Below are 13,847 nucleotides of genomic sequence, written 5' to 3'. Positions count from 1 at the left end.
TACAGGGGCATCCCAACCTCCTCCACATGAAGCATGACATGAGCATGCTCAAGTTCCTCATGCTGTAGCACAGGAGCCACACAGCCCTCCCTCGTGAGGTCACTCACGGTCATACATCTAGGACAGGATGGCTGCTATAACGCACACCTTATGAAGTAACCACAAGGGGGAGGCTGTACACTATATACAGAGTTTGTTTCAAATGGTTTCTAAACCACACAGGCCAACCTCTTGGGTCTTCGGGGTTGAACGTATGTAGAATAAACAACATATAGAGAATGCTTGGCTATCAAGAGACAATTATCTCTATACAGAGAGAGAAAAGAATGCAATGACAAGCTGAGGAGTCTGTTCCACATGGAAGCGTAAGAGCAGAGCACAGCACAGGCCGCTCCTGCTTTCCTTACCCTGAGGATTTCCCTGGAGATGTAAGCAATCCAGTCTTCTTTGAGAGTGTTCCCTTTGGTGTTCTTCACAAGGTCTGTGATGGACCCAGCCCCACAAAACTCCATAACAAGCTACAAGGCAGACAAGACATGTTGTAACAGCCATACCCCAGGCCTGAGCACATATCCAAGCGAGGTCACACAATCCTGTTACCTTACAAGCCACCTGGGCACATGCAAGGTCACACGGGAAGCATCCAAGTAACAACAGTTTGCTTTATAAAAGTGTACTCCCTGCCGTCCCGTTCTGCGGCTCCTGCCTGGGTGCTAACTCTGAGGTGTATCTTCCCTCCCTCTAAGGGAAATCACTTTGGTGGTCATCACTACCAGATTATTAGAGATCTGTATTCCAGAAGTTCTTCCTGAAGATGTGTTGTTTCTATATACTATTGTCTTGAAATGATTTCAGAATATTTCCTATCAGCTGAGTCTAAATCAAAAGGGAAATGGTACTTTTAAACCACAACGTAGTTTTGAAGGTGTGTATCAGTAACATCTAAATATGATAACTACACTTGTAGACTTCTTAGAAAATGAACTGAACTGTTCCAAAACTTCAATTATGACAGGAATTAAGCAATAAAAAAGGGAGTAATTGTCTCATTTCTATCTTTGCAGTCCCTGTGTCTCCCTCCTCCCTTCCTCTTCTTTTTCTTTTCCTCTCTCTAGCTTGTGTGTCTGTTTATTTTGTCTTGGCAGAGGAAGTATGTCACTGCTGGTGGGCCCCGCTTCCTGTCTGCTCTGCTTCAGGGCTGATGAGGCTGCGTGAGGTGCCAGCTCCTGGCACCCCTGACTCCTATCTGAGGGGCTCTGCCATGGAAGCCACAGTAAACGCCCTCTCAGTTGTTTCTGTCAGTGTTTTAACACAGTAAGAGGAGCTAAACTACTATAGTCTGTGTGTGCTAAGACTGAACCCAAGCACACTTTCATCTGTATTTTTATTTATTTGACAGTGCACATGTATACACATACATGCATGTGGAGAAAAAAGGATGGCCTCGGGTATCATTCCTCAGGAACTTTCCTCCCTCCTTCCTTCCTTTCTTTTTTTGGATACTCTATGTGCGTAATTTTATGTGTCATTAAGGAATTCGAGGACCCAAAAATGTAAAAGGAAACAAGAAACAAAACAAACCCTACCAATATTTGTCTTCCTGCACCTGCCTCCCCTCACAGACTAGGATGCTCGCAGTAGGATGCTCGCAGTCGCGTCTCTTTCCCAGCAAACGCAGAGTTTTATACTTCTCTGCGGCTGAACGGCGTTCTAGCGTGTACATATAAATCCAGCATTTTCTCTTTATCTGCATACCCACAGGTATGCAGTCTGGCCGCATAGTGTGGTCATGTGTGTACAGGTATCTCCTCTGATACATCACACTGGAGTCCTTCTGGTACTTAACGTGGCACAGCTACATCTTATGGTATTTCTACTTTTAGGTTTGTTTTTTTAAGGAACTTCCATGGTGACTGAACATTTTTCATTTTACAGGTAGTGTGTGTGAGCTCTGTCCTCACAGGCATTTGTGGCTGCTTCTCCTCCGTAGCTAAGGACGCTGCACATGTTCCCAGTCACTTGTGGGTGATGTGTGCTTCACCTGAGAACTGCCTGTTCAGTGCTGCATCTATGATTGAGCTGTCTGGTATTTTAGTTTTTAAAAATATACTGTAGATATTAATCCTGTCCGATGTATAGACAGAAAAAGTTCTCTCCCATTCTATACACTATCTTCTTCATGTTTCCTCTGTTGTGCAGAACTTTTTAATCTTATCCAATCCCATCCTCCATCTGTTGATATTACTGCCTTTCCAGAAAATCCTATGACTGTAGCGAGGTGTCTGCCCTATGTTGTCCTCTAACAGATTCAGATCTTACATTAAGACCTCTAATCTATTTTCAATTATCTTTGTACATTACGAAAAACGGCAACCTAGCTCCATCCCCGAGTCTCCCGAGAGTCCTCTGGCATAGATGCTGTTCTCTGCTGTAAGTTTCCTGGCAGACATCTTGGTCACTGATCAGTAGCTGTGACTGGGTAGCAGGTCTGTTTCTAGGTGAATCTATCGCAGGCCTCTGTACCTCTTTCACGTCAGTCCCAAGCTGCTAGTGATTCCTATATTAACCTTTATTAAGTCAATAAAAAAGTTATCTTGCCTTATAAATTTTAATACCTTCAGCTTAACTCACACACCTCACACAGACGACAGGCTCTCAAGTCACCATTTTCTGTAGTTTTTGATTTGTTTTTAAAGGCTGAATGTGTCAGAGTTCAAGAAATTTCCATGGAATTTACCATTCATAATAAACTATTATTGTTAATGTTATCAATGAGTGACTGACAACACCTTAGTGTGAAACAAAAACAGCTTCGTGTAAGCTGGCAGCCTATTCCTGCTCTCTTTGCTACAGTGCAGACAGGGTAAGGAAGCTTCGTCCCTTTGTCTTTGTTTCTTCCTTCCTTCCTCCCTCTCCTTGTGAAGTACTCAATTCCGTTACTGTGACAACCACAGACAGGACGCACAGCAAAGGCTTGCAAATATCTACCTACCCAGAGTTGGTCATCATGTCCCGGAGGGCTCTTCTTAATGAAAGCACCGTAGTATGTGGCAATATTTCGATGATGAGAATACTTCTTCAGCATATTTATCTCCAGTTTGATTTCTTCCTCTTCATCCTTAGGAAAAAAATAACAAAACATGTGGCTCTCGACCAACTAGGTTTCCTCCCATACGCACCAGTGAAAGCAACAGAGTGTGCACTCTCTCCATCCACCGCTCAGCCTTCTGAATATGACCACGGGAGAGAGGAGGTGACAAGTCTGATCATCAGCAGGACTGACGGGCAGAGGCCCAGCTGCTCCTCACTACCTAAGACCTCAGGCCGGCTACTTACCTCTCTGAGTAGCAATTTGCTTACCCCAAACACCACCATACATAAAAAGGTAATTTAACAGATACTATTTCAATTAATCATTTTCTAAAAGCCATTTCTTTCTTAGGGAACATTTATAAACATATTTAAGACAAGAAGAGTTTCGCAAGGTAGTGGACAGATGACAACACATGATTTTAGAGACAGTGTGCAAGGTTCCACTCGGGTGGGGCCAGCAGGTGAGGGGGTCGGGGAGGGGAGAGCCCTTGTGATAAGATGGGAAGAGGAAGAGGAAGGAAAGAGGGACATACAAGCATGAAACTTCATCTTGTAAATGACAAGGGATGAGAAGCGGCAGTCTCTGTCTCCTATACACATGGGGAAGAAACTGCACCCATCATCATGGGGAATTTATTCTGTTGCCTGCTGCACACACTGACAAACTTCCTGTAAGAGGGCAGGTTAAGGAAGATCTCCAAGTACCATCTGAATGAAGGAAAATCAGAATTAAAGTGAGGGGGGAAAGAGTGTGTGTGTGTGTGTGTGTGTGTGTGTGTGTGTGTGTGTGTGTGNGAGAGAGAGAGAGAGAGAGAGAGAGAGAGAGAGAGAGAGCGCATGTGCAAGTGTGCACGTGTACACACACACACACACAAGGAATCAATCAGCCTTGGGGTAGGAAAACTGAGCAAATCTCGAGAATCCCTCACTCACTCACTTCACTGCTGCAAGGCCTTGGACTTCTGCGTGAACACACACACACTCTATATTGACATTTCTCCCTCTCCTGAGAGATCTGGTTTCTCAGTAATACACAGGTATATGCACACGCTTGCACAATACCAGCATTGAACTTGGCCAATATAAAAAACTGCCTCGATTTGGAACCTTTTCTCCGAAGGCACTTTATACAGACAGAAAAGAGCAGTGATTAACAGAAGCAGAAAGAAGCGTGTTCGTAGCCAAACTAAGAATATTCAACTTCTAGAAAGGCTGTAATTGTGTCCTTCATCTGTACACGCACTCTCATTTGTACAGGATAATGGCGATTAATACAGGTGAGACAAGAGAAGGTGGTGAGTTTGTTGGCAAGGAACAAAGAGGCCTGCTTACAAAGCCATCTAAAGCTGCTCCTGGAACAAGGCCCACAGCTAAACACATGCTCCAAAGAGCCAAACGTCCCCTTGCCTTACACTCACAGTAGCCAGACCTGCAGATTGGAGTATTGGGAAGAAAGAGTACACAGCCCGGTGCGGCAGTGCCTCACTTTAACCCAAGCACTAAGGAAGCAGAGGCAAGGGGGGCTCTGAGTTTGGGGCCAGCTTGGTCTACCAGCTATCCAGGCAGTAAGATCATCTATAAAAAGAATACATGGGGCTGGACAGATGGCTCAGAGGTTAAGAGTACTGGCTACTGTCCTAGAAGTCCCGAGTTCAATTCCCAGCAACCATATGGTAGTTCACAACTATCTATATATAATAGGGTTTTGATGCCCTCTTCTGAGGTGTCTGAAGAGAGCAACAGTGTACTCACACATATAAAAGTAATTCTTGAAAAAAAAAAAAGAATGCATGAATAAAACAAAAAGTATGATTTTAACAAGGTATGAAAAGGATCAAATATTAACTGTCTTAAAATTCAATCAGCCAAATCCTTGAGTTCAGTGCTGTGTGAGCTGCCCAGATTTGGAGTCATTTTTACCCTCATGTCCCTCACTCCTCACTTTCCCCCACTCTCCATTGTGTTGCATTAACCCAAGACCACTGTACCACCCACTAGACGGAGGTTCTACTTCTTAGCAGACAGTAAAGGTCATGAGAGCCTCCTGGGCAGCGATTAAGATTCACAGTTGACACACTACGGAGTTCTCTCTCTTCCTCTAGGGACAAAGACATTCTTCTAAGACATCACTTTAAGAAGTCAGAGCTCTGAGCTGGGCGTGGTGGCACACGCCTTTAATCCCAGCACTGGGGAGGCAGAGGCAGGCGGATTTCTGAGTTCGAGGCCAGCCTGGTCTACAGAGTGAGTTCCAGGACAGCCAAGGTACACAGAGAAACCCTGTCTCAAAAACAAACAAACAAACAAACAAAAACAAAAAACAAAAAGGCCAGAGCTCCCAAAGGTTCCATAACCCACTGACTAGAAACCAAGAGTGTATTCTCAAATTGTTGAACGCTTAAAATCAGTGCTGTCCGCTAGTCTGAAAATCCTGAGTATGTATATTGAGAATTATGATTGGCAGATTTTCATGGCACTGTCTCTGGTGATTCTACACATCTCTATTTATGTTCTGTCACCACTCTCCACCATCACAAGACACACACCATAACACCTTTGAAACTGGACTACGAAGTAGATGTGGAGGAGGCCTGTAATGGCAAGATCGACAGGCTGAGGCAGGAAGCCTGTGCACGTTTGTGGACTATATAATGGGGACACATCTGGGTTACATCTCAGAGTGCATGAAATACAAGACTTTAAGTACAATCAAATTCAACAGTAGCCTTCCCACATGATGAAACACCATTGAGATACAGTAATTGCATGCACTTATTTGCCAAAATATACCCTAGGTCTTCAGCAGTCAAATCCTAAGGCCGGAGAAACGGAGCTGCAAAGAGTACTCAGAGGAGATCACGGTCTCTGTTCCAAAGCACTGCTGTAGGATGACGTAATGTCATAGATACTCTGAACATTACTTCTGATGCTTTTATGATTCTAAAACAGAGGACCACTACACATAAAATAAAATAAAAAGACACTGAGCACCACTTACTGTCATTTACTGTCTAATTATGCAGGCCTAGCCTGGGAGAAAAAGCATCAGAAGTACAGGATTTGCCAAAGACCTTTGAGCCAATTACAACTAGAATCTTATGACTAAGATTCAGTATACAGTATTTTACACTGTCTTTAGGATATAGTTATAACGATTTCCAAATTCCCTTTAATAATTAGTTTAAAGTTTGGGGGTTGGAGACATGGCTCGGCAGTTAAAAGATCTGGCCAGAGAACCCTAGTTCTATACCAGCACCTGCAGGGAGGATCACAACCATTTGGAACTCCAGTCCAGAGGATCCAATGCCCTCTTCTGGCTTCTGGGGACCAAGTCTGCATGCAGAGCACACATCACGCAGGCAAAGCACCCACCCCACCCCTGCACATAAAAATAAATACACAAATCTTTTACTAAAAAATAAGTTTGGTAGTCTCATTTCAATATTTAGTAGATACACACATACAGCTACCAAAGTAAACACCTCATTTAAGTCAAAGATACGGCAGTACGCAGACTTAAGGCTGACATTTAAACCAACAGTTGAACTGACAAAGAAACACAGAGGAAGCTGATGTACAGTCCCATGTGTCTTCCTCAAAGTCCAAACTACTGTGTCCTTCACACTCCACTGAGGGGAGCCAGGGTGATCACAAATAGGGGGATCTGAGGGATGGGGCTGTCTTCTGGTTTCCTCCACGGTGAGGCAGCTGCTGACCCCAACTCTATGAGTTAATGCAGCTGGGGCCAATTAGCAGGCTGGCCTCGTTCTGACCGTGGAGAAGCTTTCAGTTGGCTTCCCGGCTATCAGAGAACTGACAGTACTGTCTGTGAGACAGACAGACCTCAGAGGCAAGAACTAGGACCCAAGAAGACTGTGAAATGTTCTGAGTCTACCATCTTTCCACCGGGCTTCTTTACAAAATTAATTATCAGGCAGTGACAGCTGAACAAATCGGGGGAGGGGCGCAACTGATGGTCTTTGTGAAGCTGGAGAAAGGAGCTGATGATGTGAGCCAATGTCTCTGGCAGGTTTGTGCCCTGAGATATACAACTGAGCATGTTCCTGAAAGACAATACCTGCTTCTTCAAAACAGTTTAAATCAACTGCGACTGAGCTCTGCCTTAATGGCTGCAAACTGAAAGAAAACAAAAGATTTCACCTTGCAGAGTCCGGGCAGATCAGAGAGAGTCTTACTCAGCATAAGCCATGGTAAACGTGGTACAGAATCAATTAAATTGAACCCAGTTTTGGTCCAAACTTAAAAAGTTACACAACTTCAGTGCACCATTCAACAAAATGTAAATGAAGATAATTTTACAGATTCTAGAAGAGGATACATTTCAGAATAAATGGGATTTATTATGGGATTGGGCATAAGAAATGGCAGCCTTCAAAGTACCATCCTCACCCAAATCACCCAGGGCTTCGGGAAAAACTGCAAACTTGATCAAAACCAACAACACCCAAGTGATGGAGAAAGAAAAGCGCCCTCTCACACACTCCAACGCTAAGATGAAACTCATGCTCTTTCTTACTGTAACCGAATCAATGCCTTTCTTCTGGGAATGGCCACAGCCTCAAAGCTCTTCTCTGCCTAATAGCAGGTCTAGTCAGAGCAGTCCTCAGAGAGCCTTCTTCCTCCCTCTCTAACCAAGTTTGTTCCTTGCTGAGTCATTTAGTCAGACCTTAGTGCTCATCTGGAAGTGTGGGACAGACGTGAGACGGCACCTACAGGGAAAGCAGAGCGGGCAGAGCCTCCTTCCCCTCCTACACACCACTCACTCAGGGATGACTTTGGAGGACTTCGCTCCCATGAAGGAGACATGGCCGTCACAGAAGCCAGAGCACAACTCTGTGATGAAGCCCTCCAAGAAGCACAATACAAAAAACAAACAAAAACAAAACAAACAAGCAAACAAAAACAAAACAAGCAAACAAACAAACAAGCAGCAAATGCTGATCTTCCTGAACCCCAGGAAGACACTTTTTTCTAGGTCCCCAAATTACTATAGGTTGTTCCAAAGTTTCATGTCAACACCTAGAAATCCTGATAGGTCCCAATTTTTAAGGCAAAATATAATATTGTGTTTTCACCCTCAAATACTCCATATTAATTTCCAAAAATCAAGTTCTCCACAAAAAGTGATTACACCTTAATGTTTTCTAAAGCCCAAGATCCTAGAATCTAAAATCCACAAGTTAGCTAAGCAGTATGACCTTGGCAACAGAATGTGGGTCACACATGTCTAAGTGTGCGCGTGTTAGGAACCTATCAAAATGTGGCCGTATGTGTGAGTGTACACGTGTTAGCTATCTGTCAGAATGTGGCCATACACATTTTAAGTGTCCACATGTTATATATGTATCTACCATAAGGTAGCCATCCATGTGTAAGTGTGCACATATTAGGTATCTACCAAGAGGGGTTAAATGCACAGAAGATAGGAAACAAGGAAGAGGAGTGTATTCTGGCAGAGACTACCTCTAGGTTAATTTCTTCTTTTCTCTTCTAATATTCCACATGGTCATACATAAGAATTAAACATATTTCTGACTGCTCTTATGGTCTGCCTCCCTGTGTGGACATCCTGTCTCCCATCCCTGATGCTATAGGGTCACTGTCAAACCTGAAGAACCAACCACACAGCCTTGCTAGGCTAGGCCAGAAACACTACAGAAACCTCAGACCTGTTCCTTCTTGTCTGCAGTCAGTACCAATGCAGCAGGACCATGAGCTAAGATTGGCAAGTTCCACAGGTAAGTCACTCCCGAGAAGGAAGGAAGGAAGGAAGAGAGAGGCTGGCAGCTGCCCTCACTTCACTTTCCTTGATACCCTGAGGCTCCTTTCAGGTAGGAGCAGGCTGAGGTAAACTCCATAAGCTCCCACACTGCGCAGTACAGGAGAGAAGAACACTCTCCACTCAACAGCGTTAGTTACTCAAACAGACCAAGTGAGGACCGGCAACGGGCAGCGCTGAGGGTGTGACTCCGAGGGTGTGACAACAGCGCCTGTGTGACAGGAGCTCAGCCTGCTCACCTGGCACCCTCAGACACAGGCTACCCTCCGAGAGTAGCTTCAAGTAAAAAGCATGAAGGCACTTCTGCCCCTACCTAGACAACTAAGTAGACAAACACTGAAGAAGAGGTTAATCAGGCAATGACAGGCAAAGATTCTGACCTTGAGAGAGAGTCTGCACTGTAACTAAGAGCAGGAGACTCAAAGAGAACAGGAGTGAGTTCTGGAGGAGTGACCAAAAGAACTGCATAGAAAGACAGCCACGCCACACCCCATCATACCCCACCACACGTAAGCCCTCCTTCAGGCTGCCATGGAGCCCCACCTCCCCACCAAGAAGGCACTGGAGTAAGGGAGAGAGGCTAGTCTTATAAAAGGCTTCTGTGAGGAGAAGCCAGCACTCACAGGAAGACTGTACACACCGTCATAAGCCCCATTGAGCAACTATCATTCCACAGGCCTTTAAAAGCCACAGGCTCAACAGTGGACTAAGATTAGCCCTCAAGTAAATGATGAGCCAACCGCCAATAATTATGGCACCTAACTGGGTGCCTCCCCATTCAAGAATATTATAAAAGTATAAAATAATTGTGAATCCAATAAGATAAAATTCATTTTTCTAATTTCAAATTTAGAAATTTAAAATTCCCTAATTCTGACTTTATAAGTATTATTGAGCAACCAATTTAATTAAATTCCCTTTTTTAAATTAAAACATAAGTATATCATTTCCCCTCTTTCTGTTCTTCCCTAAGATCCTTCCCTAACATACCTCACCCCCTCCCTCACCCTTCAGTTTGCTTCCTCTCAAAATTATGGCCTCTTTCTTTGTTTTACACACACACACACACACACACACACACACACACACACGCTGGTATGTGTAGGGATAAATAAACATATAAACAAACACATGTTCCGTATCTTTCACAGTGCCTGCCCAGATAAACATTACCATTGCATGCAACAATGATGATGTTTTTGCTTTAAAATCAACATGACTCAATCCCTTATACTCAAGTTTCTTTACATCCAAGATGGAAGATCCATTCCAAAAAGGTAAGGTCACCCACAATGGTAAATAATAAATTAGGTTAGCATGAAAATATCTTTGCAGCACATAACACACAGAAAATATGTGCTGTGGTTCTAAGAAAATGAACTACAACTATCTTTGGCTTTATAAAGAATTCCTACACAGTCTTTAACATGAAACCGACACTGGTGAATGTAGACAAAAATCCCAGCATCATAGAGCTCCGAGCTCCTGCTAGCAGCAGTGGGCAGAGCCAGGACAGCACAGGCCTGGGCAGCCAATGCCAGTGTAACAGTCTGAGTCCTAACAAGATGTGTGCTCACCTCCATTCATATAATGACAGACAAACCTGCAGACGTTCCTTCCCCAAAACCCTGGATGCACACAGGGCATCTCTGAACACACTGCACATCCCTGTGATACTGAGCACTGTGTATAGCTATCAAAACAGTTGTTCTTTCAAGCGTGATTTTTAAAGCTATGTAAGAGAGCTGAAGATGTGAGATTTTGCTCAATAGAAAAATAAACTTTTAAATCGGGCAATGGTGGCACACGCCTTTAATCTAGCATTCAGGAGGCAGAGGCAGGCGGATTTCTGAGTTCGAGGACAGTCTGGTCTACAGAGCGAGTTCCAGAACAGCCAGAGCTATACAGAGAAACCATGTCTTGAAAAAACAGGAAGGAAGGAAGGAAGGAAGGAAGGAAGGAAGGAAGGAAGGAAGGAAGGAAGGAAGGAAGGAAGGAAGGAAGATATACTTTTACAGGATTAGCCCAATTCAAAAAGGCAAACAAAGTAAAAATTCTGCCGTTTTTCACAATTGAGGTTTTGCTACTTTAAGCCTACTGCTTTAGCCACTCATGACCCTATTTGGCACTCAGAAAGAGTTCTGCTTTAGATAATTAGAAACTAAATAACAAAAACCCTGCTCACTATGATTTATACCAGGGCAGCCCACCACATGCTCATTTCACTTCAGTCTAGCCATGGCTCACTAACATGACACTGGCTTCTCAAGTCTTCTCTCCCTCTCCCTCCCTCCTCCCCCTCCTATAGTCATGGGTGCACTGACAGTAAGCAGACAGATAACAGGGAGGCAGAGGAACTCCCTGGGAGCAAGGTCTGGGAGGAGGCCCCCAGAACACTACAGCTGATCTCATCTGCCAGCGGACAAGCAATGCCTCTCCCGCATAACAAGTCATCCCTCTCCAGAGACCCTCATCTCTTGGCACTCTGCAAAACATATGGTAAGAGTTTGTCTGAAGCCTCCTGAGGTTAGCCAAGTCAGAACAATTGTTTTAAAAGTGGAACTCTCCCAGGAGACAAGACACAGAACACATTTGTCAGAAAAAGGACCACCTACCATCCCATGCCTACACTCACATTCTAAGTAGTGGGAGAGCAGAGCTGGGATTCTGCATAAAGGAAAATTAAATCCACCACCATTATGCACTTGAGATACACTCTTCTGGCCTTTGGGGCACTTATACTCTCTCTCTCTCTTTGGGGCACTTATACTCTCTCTCTCTCTCTCTCTCTCTCTCTCTCTCTCTCACACACACACACACACACACACACACACACACACACACACAAAGAGGTGGAGAGACACGGACAGACAGACACTCTCAAATGACATTTCCTCCTCAATAGTATATATTATAGAGACAAACTTTTAATGAATATTCCCTGAAGACCTTGAAAGATCATTACCTACTTAAATTCCTAAGCAGAAAGGGCATGATCACACTGAAGTCTTCCTGGCTCATCCTCCTTCAACCAGGCTAGGAAAAATTATGCCACTTCCCCTCTCCTGCTCACTGACAGCATTGTCAATTTCCATGTTCACACTGCATCCAGAATGAAGAAGGGGAAAACAAACAACCCACACAAAGCTACAAGCAGCAGCACCATCACATCCACATCCAAGCCTACACTAAGTAATCTACCGACAAGACAAAGCAAACCTGTAAGGAGCTGAGGCTACCTCCGTGCACACGGAACAGCTGATCTTCCTATAGAGAAAGTGCTATACCTTGGACTAAAATATATCACAACCGCTGGTCTAGCTAATTCTCCTTTAAACTAACAGAAGCTTGTAGAGCAACAGCTGAGAGCAAATAGATAACTCACATCTACACACCCTTATGTAAATACAAATGGATCTCTCACATCTACACACCCTTATGTAAATACAAATGGATCTCTCACACTTATACAGCCCTTCCATAAACACACAAGGATATCTCACATCTATACAGCCCTTATGTAAATACAAATGGGTAACTCACATCTATACAGCTCTTATGCACACACAAATGGATACCTCACATATATACACCCTTGCCTGAATACAAATGGGTAACTCGCATCTATACAGCCCTTACATAAATACAAATGGGTACCTCATGTCTATAAGCCCTTGCATACATACAAACGAAACTTAAGAACTTACACTACAAGGCTGGGGATAACAGTTCAATGGCAACAAGCCCTGAATAAATAGCAATATTCTTCTCAACACTACAAGCTCCCAGACAGGATCGTGTATACATCTATGAAGAGATGCCTCCCTCGAAGACTCCTTAGTCCCTCCCATAGGGTCATGTCCAGGTTCTTCAAATAACCAAGCTCACTAGTGATGTAGGCCCACATCCTCACTCACTGCAGCTAGAGATGGAGCTAGATTCACTCAGGCTTCCAACAAGAGCGCCATGCCATGGTCTTCTCACCCACACTGTTCCTGCCCGCTGAGCCTGCTAACCAACACCCAGTCCCTGCTAATAAGGCACACGCCTGTCTGTGACTTTCCCAGGAATTAGCTCCTGCACCTGTGTCCCTGAGACGAAAGGGAAAGCAGATAATCTGACTCTCATCAAGACAGCCCTATCCTTGAGCCCTCCCCTCCCAGAGCTGACATCTGCAGCTCAGCTGCAGACCTCTCCTATCTGCCACCCAGGCCCCAGCATCACAAGCCCAGAAGCCTTGATGCTGGGGCAGGCTGAAGCAGTCCAAGGTCTTTTATTCACAATCAACACTTCCTCTGGATCCTCTCTGAGCCCCAGGCCACAGCAGAGGTCATTCCGAGAGAAGAGCATGTGAGAAACATCACTGAGGAGCTAACAGACTCGATGGTTGATTGTCCGTTGGTCTTTAAGCTCACCATCACTTTTGACTTTACTGGAATACACGAGCTTCCATTGATTGCTTTTAAAGGAGCACTACAAATAGTCAGTCAATCACCTGTCCAATGCTGCCTTCTTTTTCAAGCAAGAAACTATAGTCTGTAGCACAGTAGTACAGCACTACTCTAGCTTGGGTACACAAGGGTCTCATTAATCCCCAGCACAGAGAACAGCATGAATAACACAGAGCACGTAGCACATGTACACGTGAGCATGTACTTTATACATGTCTCATAGAGACAGGACTGAAGAGAAATACACTGAAGGGCTCCTGTCAGAAAAGGGGAGGACTTGATTTTTCATTGCACTCTCCTGTATGCTTCACTTTCTGCGTATTACACATTTATGACCAGGCTCCGCCTTAGAGAAGGAGGGTCAGACTTGAAATCCATCTGTGGTGTGAAGTAACGCACCAGGCGGCTACAACGGCTACTCAAGGAACACAGCACAGGCTGAAAGCGCGAAGCCCAGAAAGGAACTAAACTGTGGATTCATAAATAGCCAAGCTTAAGGCTAACTT

The 13,847-nt window shown here is 44.4% G+C and overlaps 1 protein-coding gene across 22 annotated transcripts in view; it reads right to left on the bottom strand.

The window, feature by feature from the left end:
• Window positions 1–13,847, bottom strand: part of Map4k4 (mitogen-activated protein kinase kinase kinase kinase 4) — a 124,744-nt gene that overhangs the window by 49,376 nt on the left and 61,521 nt on the right. For all 22 annotated transcript variants that reach the window (XM_029480936.1, XM_021166567.2, XM_021166544.2 and 19 more), the window contains exons 4-5: window positions 2,993–3,118; window positions 408–518 (exon numbers count right to left, since the gene is read on the bottom strand). In XM_029480936.1, coding sequence (XP_029336796.1) covers window positions 408–518; window positions 2,993–3,118 — 237 coding nt within the window. The remainder of the gene's footprint in view (window positions 1–407; window positions 519–2,992; window positions 3,119–13,847) is intronic.

Source organism: Mus caroli, chromosome 1 (genome assembly GCF_900094665.2).
Source record: "Mus caroli chromosome 1, CAROLI_EIJ_v1.1, whole genome shotgun sequence".
NCBI lineage: Eukaryota > Metazoa > Chordata > Mammalia > Rodentia > Muridae > Mus > Mus caroli.
The sequence above is the reverse complement of the archived record's forward strand: the minus strand, read 5'-3'. Positions and strand labels throughout refer to the sequence as shown.